Here is a 16,456-nt window from a genome sequence, read left to right as displayed (position 1 = left end):
TTTCCATTTTCTTTTCAAACAAATGAATCAATTGAGTATGTGTCCTCATCCAGCTTACCACAGTCCCCTTTAACAGTGTCAACCATGCCCACTCCCACTGCTATGACGTGAGAAAACAGCCAGGAATACTGCCAGGAGCATGTGGCCACACTTCCCACAGCGCCTCTGGCTTTTCTGGTCACCTCGGTTCTGCCACCTCCACAGTTGAACTCACAGTGGGCACCACCACCGCCTCACAGGGTTGACCAGTCTGGAGTCCAGGGGGATGGAGGTCTTCCAACATCTGGCTCTCCTTCAGGGGCACCCTGGTGGTCTTTCCTCCATATTGAAAATCTGTAATTATTCATTATACAAAGACCAAAAGTATTCCTACCTACTCCTGTGAGTCTGCCATGTTGTCTGTTCTGCTGCAGAGAGTAGTGTGACTGTTGTGACGCGTATAGTGACAGCACAGGAAGGCCAAAAAGATCATCAAGGACAACAACCACCCGAGCCACTGCCTGTTCACCCCGCTATCATCCAGAAGGCGAGGTCAGTACAGGTGCATCAAAACTAGGACTGAGAGACTCAAAAACAGCTTAGATCTCAAGGTCATCAGACTGTTAAACAGCCATCACTAACATTGAGTGGCTGCTGCCAACATATTGACTCAACTCTAGCCACTTTAATAATGGAAAAATCTATGTAATAAATGTATCACTAGCCACTTTAAACAATGCCACTTTATATAATGTTTACATACCCTACGTTACTCATCTCATATGTATATACTGTACTCTATACCTTCTACTTCATCTTGCCTATGCCGTTCGGCCAGCGTTCATTCATATATTATTATGTACACTGCTCAAAAAAATAAAGGGAACACTAAAATAACACATCCTAGATCTGAATGAATGAAATAATATTATTAAATACTTTTTTCTTTACATAGTTGAATGTACTGACAACAAAATCACACAAAAATAATCAATGGAAATCCAATTTATCAACCCATGGAGGTCTGGATTTGGAGTCACACTCAAAATTAAAGTGGAAAACCACACTACAGGCTGATCCAACTTTGATGTAATGTCCTTAAAACAAGTCAAAATGAGGCTCAGTAGTGTGTGTGGCCTCCACGTGCCTGTATGACCTCCCTACAACGCCTGGGCATGCTCCTGATGAGGTGGCGATGGTTTCCTGAGGGATCTCCTCCCAGACCTGGACTAAAGCATCCGCCAACTCCTGGACAGTCTGTTGTGCAATGTGGCGTTGGTGGATGGAGCGAGACGTGATGTCCCAGATGTGCTCAATTGGATTCAGGTCTGGGGAACGGGCGGGCCAGTCCATAGCATCAATGCCTTCCTCTTGCAGGAACTGCTGACACACTCCAGCCACATGAGGTCTAGCATTGTCTTGCATTAGGAGGAACCCAGGGCCAACCGCACCAGCATATGGTCTCACAAGGGGTCTGAGGATCTCATCTCGGTACCTAATGCCAGGAAGCATAGGAACTGAGAAGTGGTCTGTGGTCACCACCTGCAGAACCACTCCTTCATTGGGGGTGTCTTGCTAATTGCCTATAATTTCCACCTGTTGTCTATTCCATTTGCACAACAGCATGTGAAAATTATTGTCAATCAGTGTTGCTTCCTAAGTGAACAGTTTGATTTCACAGAAGTGCGATTGACTTGGAGTTACATTGTGTTGTTTAAGTGTTCCCTTTATTTTTTTGAGCAGTGTACATATTCTTATTCATTCCTTTACACTTGTGTGTATAAGGTAGTTGTTGTGAAATTGTTAGGGTTAGATTACTTGTTAGATATTACTGCATTGTCGGAACTAGAAGCACAAGCATTTCGCTACACTCGCATTAACATCTGCTAACCATGTGTATGTGACATAAAATTTGATTTGATTTGATAGTGAACTTCCTAAACTTCTGATGACAGTTATTGAAACTCATGAATACATATGACTCATCAGTAATGGCTGAACATAAAAGACACATTTGATATTATTCCATTTTAGTAACTTTAGCTATGTTTCTAATATACATCTTTCAAATTAACTGCATGAAATAACAATTCATACCTCAATATAATGGAAAGGAGTTCTCTTCATTTTTACATAACCCTAATTTATCCAGGTTAGTCTCATTGAGATAAAATCTATTTGGCAAGAGACACCTTAATTCAGTGGATATGAACTGCTTTATATTCTGTGGAAATGGGAAAGAGACTTATTTTGTTCTCTACAGACGTGAGCATGTCAACTCAATACATACCCTATGCACAGGCCATAGACAACAATGGTACTTCATTCCTATTTGTCGTTGTGCTGGGGAAAGCTGTAGAAAGTGGTACATATGTAAACTGGTCAGAATGTAGCCTACCTATAACTTTGTGTTATAAGTTTAACTAAGGATGACATCACCAGTGAGATGCCAATCATTCACAGTGCTAGACATGCTTTGATGTCTGGGGAGGTACTGTAAATATGCATGACCTCATGTGTGTCTCTGTCCTGACGTGGGTCTGGATTCAGTCTGTTATCATTACAGTAGCTGATTGATCGATGGGTGAGAGAATGGGTATTTCTGGCATGTGGCTCTTATTCTCAGCTCAACAAAGGAGACCAGACACACAAACACTACACAGGTGACTGGAATGTTTGAGGAAGTGTTCCATAGATAGTGTCCGAACGAGACGATGACGCTCGTGTGAATAAGTGTACTGTATGGATATTTAATGATGGGTCTGTGGTTATTGAGACTATTGAAGTTCAGCATGATCTATGTTGAGCATTTTATTTGTTTGTATTTGATGGAATGGAAATTAGTTTCATAGTTTGTCTCGCCTTTCATTGGCCTCCAACTGCTCTTAAATGCTAGTAAAACTAAATGCATGCTCTTCAACCGATCGCTGCCTGCACCTGCCCGCCCGTCCAGCATCACTACTCTGGAGGGTTCTGACTTAGAATATGTGGACAACTACAAATACCTAGGTGTCTGGTTACTGTAAACTCTCCTTCCAGACTCACATTTAACATCTACCATCCAAAATTAAATCTAGAATCAGCTTCCTATTTCGCAACAAAGCCTCCTTCACTCATGCTGCTGAACATACCCTCGTAAAACTGACCATCCTACCGATCCTCGACTTTGGCGATGTCATTTACAAAATAGCCTCCAACACTCTACTCTGCAAATTATATGTAGTTTATCACAGTGCCATCTGTTTTGTCACCAAAGGCCCATATACTACCCACCACTGCAACCTGTATGCTCTCGTTGGCTGGCCCTCGCTTCATATTCGTCGCCAAACCCACTGGCTCCAGGTCATCTATAAGTCTTTGCTAGGTAAAGCCCCGCCTTATCTCAGCTCACTGGTCACCATAGCAGCACCCACCCGTAGCACACGCTCCAGCAGGTATATTTCACTGGTCACCCCCAAAGCCAATTCCTCCTTCGGCCGCCTCTCCTTCCAGTTCTCTGCTGCCAATGACTCGAACGAACTGCAAAAATCACTGAAGCTGGAGACTCATATCTCCCTCACTAACTTTAAGCATCAGCTGTCAGAGCAGCTGACTGATCACTGCACCTGTACACAGCCCATCTGTAAATAGCCCACCCAACTACCTCATCCCCATATTGTTATTTATTTTTGCTCTTTTGCACCCCAGTATCTCTACTTGCACATCTATCACTCCAGTGTTAATGCTAAATTGTAATTATTTTGCCACTATGGCCTATTTATTGCCTTACCTCCCTAATCTTACTACATTTGCACACACTGTATATAGATGTTTCTATTGTGTTATTGACTGTACGTTTGTTTATCCTATGTGTAACTCTGTGTTGTTGTTTTTGTCAAAGTTATTTGACTTGACTGGAGCCTAACTGTTTGCTGAGGCAAAAGTTGAGACAAAAATCTGATAGACTTGAAAAATTTATATTCGTAACTATAAACCCAATCTTTGTTTGAAGAGACCTTTCCCACAGGGCAAAAACTGATTTGATCAATGTTGTTTCCATATAAAAAATGCAATATAATGATGTTGAATCAATGTGGAAAAGAGATTGAATTTGCAAACATTCATCAACATAAAATTATTTTGTATTAACCTAAATCCAATGACATGGTTATTTTTTTTGTTTAATTCACGTTAGTTGACAACAACCAAATTTAAATCAAAACTATACCTTGAAATTACATCTGTGCCCAGTAGGTTGTGAGTTTGGACATACCTCATTCGTCTTTGTTGATTGGAAAGGCCACTGTAATTTACTTTATTTCAGTGAAAGCTGGCAGTTAAAAGGGTCAGCATTACATTATAGGGCCAACACTACTAAGAATGACACACACGCGCACGCGTGCGCACGCATGCACGCACGCACGCACGCACGCACGCACGCACGCACGCACGCACGCACGCACGCACGCACGCACGCACGCACGCACGCACACACACACACACACACACACACACACACACACACACACACACACACACACACACACACACACACACACACACACACACACACACACACACACACACACAGTCTCTCCGTTGCCAGAGAGACAGTACTTCACTCACTATGGCAGGTTGCTGCCCGTTTCCGGGGGCCACACTGATTTTGCATCACAGTAACCAAAAATAGACATTCAATGTTTACAGGCTGGACAGACTTGGAGCAACACTGGCTCTGACTATGACACATCCACATCAATGAGATCACTGGCTCTGTTTGGCTTTAGTGAAGAGAAAGAGAGAGAAATTGGGAGAACGCAAGAGAGGGAGTGGGAAGGAGGAGGGGAGGGTTAGAGCCTCTCCTGAATAATGATGCAGTAGTAAATGGAGTCTTTTGTTGTTCACAAAAAAAAAAAAAAAAACTATAAGTACAAACTAGGAAAAATCTACGCCACTGCACAGGCATGCATGAAATGCCCCTCATGTAGTGAAAACCTATCGTCTTCCTCACTGAAGAATCACTTCCTTGTTAGCATGGGAAGAGGCTAGGTGGCTGTTAGCGGCATCACACCGGTCAACATCTCTGAAAGGGTGAGCAAAAAAGAGAGAAGGGAACTGCAAAAGCAGCGCTGTATTTATAGTCTCTGGGAGAAAGGGGGATAGGCCAGTGGGGGTCCTTGAGTGATGGCACTCAGAATAATGCTGCCTGGATCTTTTTCACGCACGGACACACACAATCCCAGAGGACACAGTCCCTAAATATACAAACTTAAACAGTGGAGACAGCGCTATTGGAGGGGGACTCACAGATCTGTCAGCCCAGACACTTCAAAAGAGCCAAGAAGAAGGAGAAAGCCCCGGGCTATGACAGAGGATAATGCAACCGGTTGAAATACCCTCCCCTGATGATAAACAGAGACCCACTGTAATTCATTATTAACCTACTATTGTACAGCTTAATAAACACTTAGATTGAAGACTACAAGTCCTAGCCATCTTTGAAAGTGATAGGTTGGGGTTGACAATAGAGCCAGTGTCAGGTTTGGGACTGTCAATAGAGCTTATCTCAAAAGTAGGACAGTACTGTAGCTAGTTGTCCTCAGTGGTGTACTGTAACTGTAGCCTAGTACTAGGTGAGGAATGAAGAAGCCATTGATTTTGAAGTCATTTAATACGACCACAAGAGGTCACTAGAGCTGGGTGTTTCACTGTCAACACCTCCCTTCCTGCGTACACTGTTCTGCCAGAGTTAGGCCAGTAGTTGTAGACGTCCTTTCATGGTAGCAGCCACCATTTATGTTGCTAAGTGATGCCCGGCTATAGCATTGGCATAATCATGGCAGCAAATGCCACTCCGAAGTGACTTTTTTCCACCTACCCTGCAGGAGACAAAATGATAGCTGCTCCCTCGTGTGGCAGGATGACCCAACTGCAACCTGTTTCTGTTTAGGAATGTTACACAAGAGGAAGAAGAGGACATGGGGGATTATTCACCAACAAACACATTACAGTCACATCACATTTACCAACTGTTTGTTCATACTGACCGACTGAATGACATCAGAGGTATCAATGAGTCTATCTAACCAGCAGTGAGGCTATCAAATAATTATACTGAACAAAAATATAAACGCAACATGCAACATTTTCAAAGATTCTACTGAGTTGCAGTTCATGTAAGGAAATCAGTCAATTTAAATAAATAAATTAGGCCCTAATCTATGGATTTCACATGACTGGGAATACAGATCTGTTGGTCACAAATACCTTAAAAAAAGAAATTAGGAAAACCAGACAGAAACCCAGACAGTATCTGGTGTGACCACCATTTGCCTCATGCAGCGAAACATCTCCTTCACAGAGTAGATCAGGCTGTTGATTGTGGCCTATGGAATGTTGTCCCACTCCTCTTCAATGGCTGTGTGAAGTTGCTGGATATTGGCGGGAACTGGAACATGCTGTCGTACACGTCAATCCAGAGCATCCCAAACATGCTCAATGGGTGACATGTCTGGTAAGTATGCAGGCCATGGAAGAACTGGTACATTTTCAACTTCTAGGAATTGTGTACAGATCCTTGTTACATTATCATGCTGAAACATGAGGTGATTGTGGTGGATGAATGACATTGCAACGCGCCTCAGGATCTCGTCACGGTATCTGTGCATTCAAATTGCCATCAATAAAATGCAATTGTGTTCATTGTCTGTAGCTTATGCCTGCCCATACCATAACCCCACCCCCACCATGGGGCACTCTATTCACAAAGTTGATATCAGCAAACCGCTCGCCCACACAATACCATACAACTGGTCTGCGGTTGTGAGGCCTGTTAAAATGACATTGGAAGCGGCTTATGGTAGAGAAATTAACATTAAATTATCTGGCAATAGCTCTGGTGGACATCCCTGCAGTCAGCATGCCAATTGCACGCTCCCTCAAACTTGAGACATCCGTGGCATTGTGTTGTGTGACAACATTTAGAGTGGCATTTTATTGTCCCTAGCACAAGGTGCACTTATGAAATGATCATGCTGTTTAATTAGCTTCTTGATATGCCACATCTGTAAGGTTGATGGATTATCTTGGCATAAGAGAAATGCTCACAAACAGGGATGTAAACAAATTTGTGCACAAAATTTGAGGAAAACGACATTTTTTGTGTGTATCAAAAATCTCTGGGATCTTTTATTTCAGCTCATGAAACATGGGACCAACAGTTTACATGTTGCGTTGATATTTTTGTTCAGTATATTTAATAAGAATAAATGGAGGCCTAAAGAAACAGTACCACAACTTATTGAATCAACCAACTTTTAGTTTTGATTGATTTTCTCTAAAGGATTATTTCTCTGTACAGTATGTCTGTACAGTCCAACACACACGCACGCACGCACGCACGCACGCACACACACACACACACACACACACACACACACACACTACATTGAGGTAATTTAGCAGAAGCTCTTATCCTGAGCGACTTACAGTCAGTGCATTCAACAAAGGTAGCTATGACAACCACATATCACAGTCATTGCAAGTAAAACCTTCCTTAAAAAGCAGCTGCTCTAGTCCCACTAGTTTCCCACATGCAGGCTAGAGGCAGCCATGCTGAGTATTTACTAGGGGTAGTATGGGAAGTCATACGTCACTTACAGCAAAGTGCCCTGCCTGGACCCAGGTCAAGAGCAACAATAATAAACTAGCTTTCATTTCCAGCAGCTTGGTGTGTAGCATACTTTAAACAAGCCCTCCACAAAGTCAACGCCTGTTTCTTTAAGAGCAGCGGGATACTCTAATTCATAGCAGAGCACACAGACAGACATGCTCTTAACATTTAGCCTTTATGGATGGGAACAGGCGATTTCAGATAATGTAAGAATGATTTATTCAAACTAGCCTTTGGGTTCATCCCAAATGGCATCATATTCCCTAATTTAGTGCACAGGCCCAAAGGGATCTGGTAAAAAGTAGTACACTATAACGGGAATACGGTGCCATTTAGGACGTATCCATTGTGTTATGTTTCAACCCAAAGTTGCTCTGCTTGCAGGATGTCCTGGTGGTGTTGTATGAACATGGCAGAAGTCCATGAACATTTTGTTATAAAGATGATCTTGCTTCATCTATTCGTCAAGGAATGGTATGCTTTGGTTTGGATGCTAATTTGGAAACGTCAACTGTTGATATAGGGGCATGGTATAGTTAGCTACAGAATGTTGAATCAAGCACTGAAAGTAACTAGCTGTATGAGGATTCTATTGTAAAAGTATTAATACCAATAATTCATCACCTTAAGCTATTCTTACACACGCAGCTAAGATGTCTACATTCACTAGGCCTACAACTTGGGATGTTTTGTATGTTATGGGGCAATCGATCTCACAACCTACATGTGAAATAGAAGTGATAGAAACAGTCTCTGACAACAATCCAAGGAGTATCTAGTCTAGTTACCGCCGAGTCCATGTAGTGGCCCAGATAGATTCAGAGTCGCACTGTGTTGAATCAATCAACCTGGATCGCTCTTTAAAGGGGAATTCTGGCAATGATACTTCCGTTTTTTGGACTTGTTAATTAATTATATCTAGCCATTGATTCTGGAAGCATATAACTTATAAATGCCTCATGAGCTTAGTTCAACTGTCATACCCTATCCCTCAACTGTTTACCAAAAAGTGTTGGGGTGTCTGCTTTGTTGTTATTTCAATCGCAGATTGCCCTTTAAAAAGAAGAGATGAGCTGTTGGGATGGTGAACTGAACAGAGAGACGAGCGAGAGCATGTGTACACAGAAAGCACTGCTTTATTGACTACACTGGTCAACCACTCCAGAGTGCCGAGGGGAGGAGGGGGGGACAGGGTCATAGTGGACGCAGCCGTCGTCAAGGCAACACAAACAGCATGCAGATACAGTCACATGGAACATCATATTGCTTTTTAAAGTTTTGCTTAACATTGAAATTGTACAAAAAGGAAAAATAGCTTTTTGCACTAATGAAAAATACATGTTTCGTTTTTCCTCCTACAAAGAAGATTCTAATACAAGAAAATAAATATTGCAAAAAAAAGCCCAAAAATAATTTAAAATAGCTTTTCTTTTTAATATATGTTCAATATTTATCTTTGCTATTAACAAATGGCACAACATTCTTTGAAACAAAAAATACAGCAGGATAAACTCCTGCAACATTCATATTATCGTATTGTATAACTGATGCAGATCGAGCCGAAATGGGTGAGGAATTGAATTGTACACGGCAGCAGTAGATTTCAGCGCCTTTTAAGGACAAATAACACAGGCAGGTGGAGGAGGGAGTAGGGAGGAGGGACCATGTCAGAGTCTGCTTTGATAAGAGAGATCACTGACTCCTATCAAAATGATGGATGTGACTAGTAGGAGATACAGGACAGGTATTTAGAGAGTTAACATCCCAAATGTCACCCTGTTCCCTGGTGCAATACTTTTGACCAGAGCCCTAAGGGCCCTGGTCAAAAGTAGTGCACTTCATAGAGAATACAGTGCCATTTGGGATGTAGCCTGAATTTCGAGGCAGCAAAGTGATGCCAGATCAGTTACAAAAACTGCAAAAAATCTGAGCTTGGCTCGCTTGCAGAGACACTAATGGTAAATTGGCCCAACCTTAGGAGGAGCAGCTGTGGTTCTGGATATTAAACCTTATCTCCTGGAAATGGACTCATAAGTGCATACAGGTCAGGGAATGAACATCGCAAAAAAAAATCAACATGGGAACAACTTATTTGAACTGTGGAACTTGAACAGGAAACTGAAATAAACGTTCCTGTGCACTCTCTGTCCATATGAACATTTCAAATGTCATTGGATTACATTTAAAAAAAAAGTTTGAGCCTCTAACTTCTGGAAGGGAACTATTGGTTTTAATGAGAGCAACACATTCTGTGACCCTGCTGGTCAGAAATAGTTTGTGTGCATCCCAAATGGCATACTATTTTCTTGATAGTACACTACTTTTGACCATTACCCGTAGTACACTATAAAAGGAATATTGTACTATTTGAGACCCGGCCGCTGTGCTGCCAAAGACAGCGGTTAGTTTCCTGTGAGCGTTCTCCACGGAGGAAGTGAGAGAACAAAAGATCTCTTCCAGGCTTCAGCTGCACGCTGATCAGCACACTGGAGAGCAGGCCTGGCCAATTGAACTATCAGCCCACTAGGGAGCAGGCCTGGCCAATTGAACTATCAGCCCACTGGGGAGCAGGCCTGGCCAATTGAACTATCAGCCCACTGGAGAGCAGGCCTGGCCAATTGAACTATCAGCCCACTGGAGAGCAGGCCTGGCCAATTGAACTATCAGCCCGCTGGGGAGCAGGCCTGGCCAATTGAACTATCAGCCCGCTGGGGAGCAGGCCTGGCCAATTGAACTATCAGCCCACTGGGGAGCAGGCCTGGCCAATTGAACTATCAGCCCGCTGGGGAGCAGGCCTGGCCAATTGAACTATCAGCCCACTGGGGAGCAGGCCTGGCCAATTGAACTATCAGCCCACTGGAGAGCAGGCCTGGCCAATTGAACTATCAGCCCGCTGGGGAGCAGGCCTGGCCAATTGAACTATCAGCCCACTGGGGAGCAGGCCTGGCCAATTGAACTATCAGCCCACTGGGGAGCAGGCCTGGCCAATTGAACTATCAGCCCACTGGAGAGCAGGCCTGGCCAATTGAACTATCAGCCCGCTGGGGAGCAGGCCTGGCCAATTGAACTATCAGCCCACTGGGGAGCAGGCCTGGCCAATTGAAATATCAGCCCACTGGAGAGCCGGCCTGGCCATTTAAACTGCAATTAGCAATTTCCCCTTTTGTTTTATCAAATCATTTTCTCTCTGGTTGTATAAAACAAAAGCAAAGAAAGAAAATAAAAGTAGCTCCAGTAAAAACAGAAGTGTTTGCACTGAGTTTGTGTGCCACACAGAAAAAAGGAGAGATGGGTGTTGTTCAGATTCCCTGCCTGTTTAAGTACACTGTGTGGACAGGGCGCAAACACTCTCTTTCTCTCTAAGCAGCAGAGTGACAAACGCTCTCTCCACTACACATGCATGTAATTATTTGACCTTAAAGTTTGAACAATGAAGGAGTCAAGGCGGGCTGGCGGAACACTGAAGCAGGGAGGGGAGTGAGACAGAACCCTACTCTGTGGGGTGGGTGTTGGATTGGAACCATACTTCACTGTGTGGAAGCAGTCCGTCGACGGTCAGAGAGCTAAAGCGCCAATAAGGAAGCAGTTGGTCTGATTATGAGTCAGCATTCTAGATATATGAGCCGCGGCAGAAGCGTTACAAAAACAGCTTGCGAAGGCTTTTAACAAGGAAACAAAACGGTCTCTAGTACAGTACTAAACATTATTGTTGGTGCATACAAAAACCAGATAGGTAAACGGCAGTCGAACTACTACAGCCTTGAACCAGTTCCCTATGGGAGGAAGCAACTAACACAGAAGAGGAGATCCTTCTCAATGACGTCGTTGTTGTGTTCTGTTAGTGTGCTGATGGCCTTTTCGCGCTACAAACGACAACAACAACAAGAGCAGCAGCGGTTCCTAGGTGGTACGGAGACAGCACTAGGACATTCATCCACAGCCTTTCTCAACCCTATTTCAGGGGACCCACCGTCCGAATGTACGTTTTGTTCCAGCCCAGCACTAACACATGCTAAATTCAACTGATCATCAATTTGATTATCTGTATCAGGTGTGTTAGTGTGGGCTGGAATAAAACATGCAACCCTGTGGGTCATCAGGAATGGGGCAAAGAAACCCTGCTTGACGAGGATAATAGTAATACCATCCATCCATAGGTACTCTGTCAGATAATACTGTTCATCTAGGATATAATACCATCTATCCCTCCATCCATCTATACTCTGTATGAAAAGTGCAGTCACCTGCTGCCTGCTGGACTAAAAGACCAACCACCTCACTAAAACGCCAGCCTACTGTTTCTGAGAGGAAGCGGAGGAAGAGGACGTAGATGCCCACTCCAATAATAAGAACCTGTTTTCTACTACGTTAGGGGTCGTACATGAAGGGCTCCGTCTAAAACACTGTCTAGTCTAAATTGGTGTATATATTGAAACCAAGTTTACATTTCATCGACCTTAGCAACACGTAAACGACTAGGTGTTTGGGTGGATGCGGTGGGGCTACTACAGCGCTAACCCCATTCATCCACCCAGACGACCTATCTGCAGACAACAATAAGCATGGCTGTTGTTATTGTATACGTTGCAATCATAGAGTAAGAATGAATAGAATGTGCTACTCATTCCATTTCTATGGTTATACTGGTCTGTCTCCAAGGGTTACAGTGGATGGAAAGGAAGTGGCCAAAGGAAGTAACCAGACTGGCTGCAGACAGACAGACAGACAGACAGAGCCACCTGACCAATACACTGTTTTAGGGGGTTTCATCCTGAATATGTGTCCCATCCGGGGACCGGAACAACAAACACAAAAATCTAGTCATCTTCTACATTCCAACCCTGTGATAACAGCACTGGGGGTGTCAGTGGGCTCTGAACCATCAGCCACACACACACACACACACACACACACACACACACACACACACACACACACACACACACACACACACACACACACACACACACACACACACACACACACACACACACACACAGTTCAGCAGCATTCAACTCTTCCCAGGTTGGGGGCAGGGGGGAACTGTGACACTCCATCCAGAGTAGGCCAGTACCACAGAGGGCCAGTAAGTAACAGCCTTAAGGGAGCAGGGAATGGGAGGGTCCAAGGTGGAATAGTGGTGGTGGGTGTTAAAGCTGAGCCACACCAGGCCAGAGCAGGCCTGAGCAATGTGGAGCTCCCAATTGAATCGACTAGAACAGCGCTGCTGGCATCAGGTAGATTTCCGTATTCATGTCCTTCAGCGGATCCCATGGTGACACCGGAGAGTGAGGCTGCGTCCCAACCGGCACCATGTGCACTATCTAGGGAATAGGGTGTTGTTTAGGACGCTACCAGAGTGAGTGCATGCTGCCCAGTCTGTTTTACACTGTTCTTTGGCATCATCAACTCAGGAGACAGCCAGTTGGGTAGTAGAAGTAGCAGTAGTAGTGTACTGATTGAGACAGGATCTCAGTACAGTAGTAGTCAGTTCAAACAGTGAAGCTTTGCCAAAGGAACTTTTTCTATACATACTTATATGTATAAAATAGCCTTTTTATAGTATAATATATTTATGGTTTAACTTTGATTTCAATACATTTTCAACCCTTCTTATATGTCTTCTTCGATTTTTTTAAACCCTGAGAAAATACTGTGGACCACTTTAAGTATAAAATACAACTCTCTGAGACGAAAAAACAAGAGTTAAAACAAATTTACAAAGAACTAAAAAAAGAAGTCAGAATCCAGGAATCTGTACTGTAGCTGATTATACCACTCGTCTGACGGGAGCAACAATGACTCCAGAAGTTGCTTTGTTGGGGCAGCAATTTGCACAAATATGGTAGAACTGTGTATCTGTGTGGCTTTGCGTGCGGTTGGGTTGATTCATGGCAAAAGCTGTATATACATCCTTTTTTAGGCACTACAATTAAGGTCATCTGTTTCGGTATGCTTGATTACCAATACAACAGGTTTCCCTTTTTTGATTGTAACAAATCAGATTATAGAAGTGATTGATAAACTCATTTTGGGGGAGCGACAGAAGGCACACAATTCGTTAAATATTGTTTCTCCAATGATTCAAACGGAAGAGGAGGCAGAGTCAGTGAAGAGCTGACGGAATTCTCAAACAGTATGTTACAACAACGGCTGAATGCAGAGGGAGTAGCTTTGAGAATGTAATCATGTGTGTGTTTGTGTAACGTGTGTGGTGTATATGTGCGTGAGTGTGTTTATGCACAATGTTTGCATTACAGTTCCTGTTAGCTATTTGTGCTTTTAAAGGCTAATATTTGTGTGATATTTTCTGTATATTTCTCAGACTGATGGGTTAGCCCATTAGACCTGTTCTGGGTCTGATTCTGAACTGAAAGGCTTTTTAAACATCATATCCCAGGGATTGCATCATGGGATCCATCTTAGGTCATTTGAAAATAAGTGATTCACCTGAACTAGCTTATAATGTCCACAAAGTATTCACCCCAACTCTTGTGGTTAGTTACCACTGACACCACGTTGCTAGAAAGGGTTGATGACATGGTTTACCACCGTGTTATACTTCTAAACCAAACAAAACCTAAACGTAACGTAGTTTCTCTTTGTCTTCTTACATCATCATACAGCCTTTGTTACTTTAACTACTAACATCTAGGATCTCATTGTTTAACTATGTAGCAGCTACATTCAAATCCCCAGAACAGAGCACATAAAATGATTCATGACTAGTGATGTACCGAGATTTGGTTCATTAAAGCGATCTAGAAAGAAAATAAGTACCATTTTAATATCAAGAGCACAGACAGAAGCCGTGGCAGCGGGAGCTGGGATGGAGCTCCAGTCAGTCTGAGAAAACAGTGTGTATTCTGGTCGATGGCGTGTGTGTGTGTGCGCGTCTCACTTTTTTCTACAAAGCCAGCACGCTCCTCCTCAGCAGGTCCTCGCTCCCAGAATGCAACTGAGCCAGACGAAGCTTGCGGGCGCTGGAGCGTGTGTCTGAGTCGCTCTGCTCGGCGTCAGAGAAGTAGCCGTCTGTCTCGGGGTCCAGCAGTGATGATGATGTCTCCTTCACTGGGTGGGGGTCCCTCTCTCTCTCCCTTTCCAGGGGGCGCTCCACAGCTTCCTGCAACCCCCCACCCCCACCCTTCCCCCGGGACTTGCCCTGCCGGTGCAGGCGGAGGCGCAAGGCTGTGCGGGGAATGGGACCCCCCCCTGACCAAACCTCAGGCACTGTCCCAGGACTACTGCATGGGGGGAAACAGGAGGCCAGGGGGGCGGACGCTACCCCAGTACCCGTGAGGCTGTCCCAGGGGCCACGCTCCTCCGAGATGTGACAGGAGTCCATTTTGGAGGTGGGTGGCTGCGGTGGCGGGTCCAGAGGGGCCTCAGTGCTCCTAGTCTGGGGGTGGCGGTGGTGGAGGGCCTTGGTGCCCCGGGACCTTTCCCCTCTACGAGCCCCGTGGCCTGGCCTCTCCTCTGCCAGTAGAGCCCCCTTGGCTGTGGAGACTGCGGTGGCTGCAGCAGCATTGGGGGTGTCAGTGGTTGCTGCGGCGGTGTTGGTGGTGGAGTGATGGCCCCGGGTTCGGGGCTTGCCCCGGGTCTTGCGGCCAAGCTGAGGTGTCTTCCAGGTGGACTTCATGGAGTGGTCCATCATAAGGCTGAGCAGGTTCTCCTCTCCCTGCAGCAGCTGGTCAGACAGCAGGCTGGCCGTCTTGTCACGATGCTGCCCGCCGTCCAGGGCCCACTTGCTCAGCATGTCGTCAGCCGTGATCTGCACCGACTGAGCCAGCCAGCTGTCAAACAGGGAGTTGTCCAGAGGGAAGGTCTTGGGGAAACCTGGGGGAGAGACAGACAGACGAAAGGTGAGAGGGACCATAGAAACCACACTTCAGAGCAGGGGTGTCAAACTCACTTCCTGGAGGGCAGTTTGTTTTGCTGGTTTTGTTATTTCCTTTCAATTCATGTCCAGTTAAGACAGACAACTAGGTGAGGGGAGATGCTAATTAAACATTGACCTTAATTGATCAATTAAGTACAAGGGAGGTCTGAAAAACAGACACACGGCCCTCCAGGAATTGAGTTTGACACCCTTGCTATAGAGATTCACAGTGCTTCGGTTGATCTGACTATGACCATGATTGTAATGAATAATGAATGTCTGTGGGAGGTTAGTAAAATCAAATGTTCCATCCAAAATATAAAGCCTTTTGGGAGGAAGTCTGGAAGAACCTTGGAACCCATAGGAAGAGGAAGTCTGGAACAACCTTGAAACCCATAGGAAGAGGAAGCCTGGAACAACCCTGGAACCCATAGGAAGAGGAAGTCTGGAACAACCCTGGAACCCATAGGAAGAGGAAGTCTAGAACAACCCGGGAACCCATAGGAAGAGGAAGTCTAACAACCCTGGAACCCATAGGAAGAAGTTTGGAAGAATCCTGGAACCCATAGAAAGAGGAAGTCTGGAACAACCCTGGAACCCATAGGAAGAGGAAGTCTAGAACAACCCTGGAACCCATAGGAAGAGGAAGTCTAACAACCTTGGAACCCATAGGAAGAAGTTTGGAAGAATCCTGGAACCCATAGAAAGAGGAAGTCTGGAACAACCCTGGAACCCATAGGAAGAGGAAGTCTAACAACCTTGGAACCCATAGGAAGAAGTTTGGAAGAATCCTGGAACCCATAGAAAGAGGAAGTCTGGAACAACCCTGGAACCCATAGAAAGAAGAAGTTTGGAAGAATCCTGGAACCCATAGGAAGAGGAAGTCTGGACCAACCCTGGAACCCATTGGAAGAAGAAATTTGGGAGAATCCTGGAACCCATATGAA

At 44.7% G+C, this 16,456-nt stretch overlaps 1 protein-coding gene across 5 annotated transcripts in view; it reads right to left on the bottom strand.

Moving 5' to 3' along the window:
- Window positions 1–5,610: 5,610 nt before the first annotated feature.
- The window catches only part of LOC115154029 (protein Jade-1), a 221,316-nt gene continuing 210,470 nt past the window's right edge, over window positions 5,611–16,456 (bottom strand). For 3 of the 5 annotated variants that reach the window (XM_029699805.1, XM_029699809.1, XM_029699808.1), the window contains one exon: window positions 8,749–15,466. In XM_029699805.1, the coding sequence (XP_029555665.1) occupies window positions 14,538–15,466 (929 nt within the window). In that variant the 3' untranslated portion in view covers window positions 8,749–14,537. Of the gene's footprint in view, window positions 5,901–8,748; window positions 15,467–16,456 lie in introns of those variants that run through there. The other 2 variants (XM_029699806.1, XM_029699807.1) reach the window with 2 other exon arrangements.

This window comes from Salmo trutta, chromosome 19 (assembly GCF_901001165.1).
Source record: "Salmo trutta chromosome 19, fSalTru1.1, whole genome shotgun sequence".
Taxonomy (NCBI): domain Eukaryota; kingdom Metazoa; phylum Chordata; class Actinopteri; order Salmoniformes; family Salmonidae; genus Salmo; species Salmo trutta.
The sequence above is the reverse complement of the archived record's forward strand: the minus strand, read 5'-3'. Positions and strand labels throughout refer to the sequence as shown.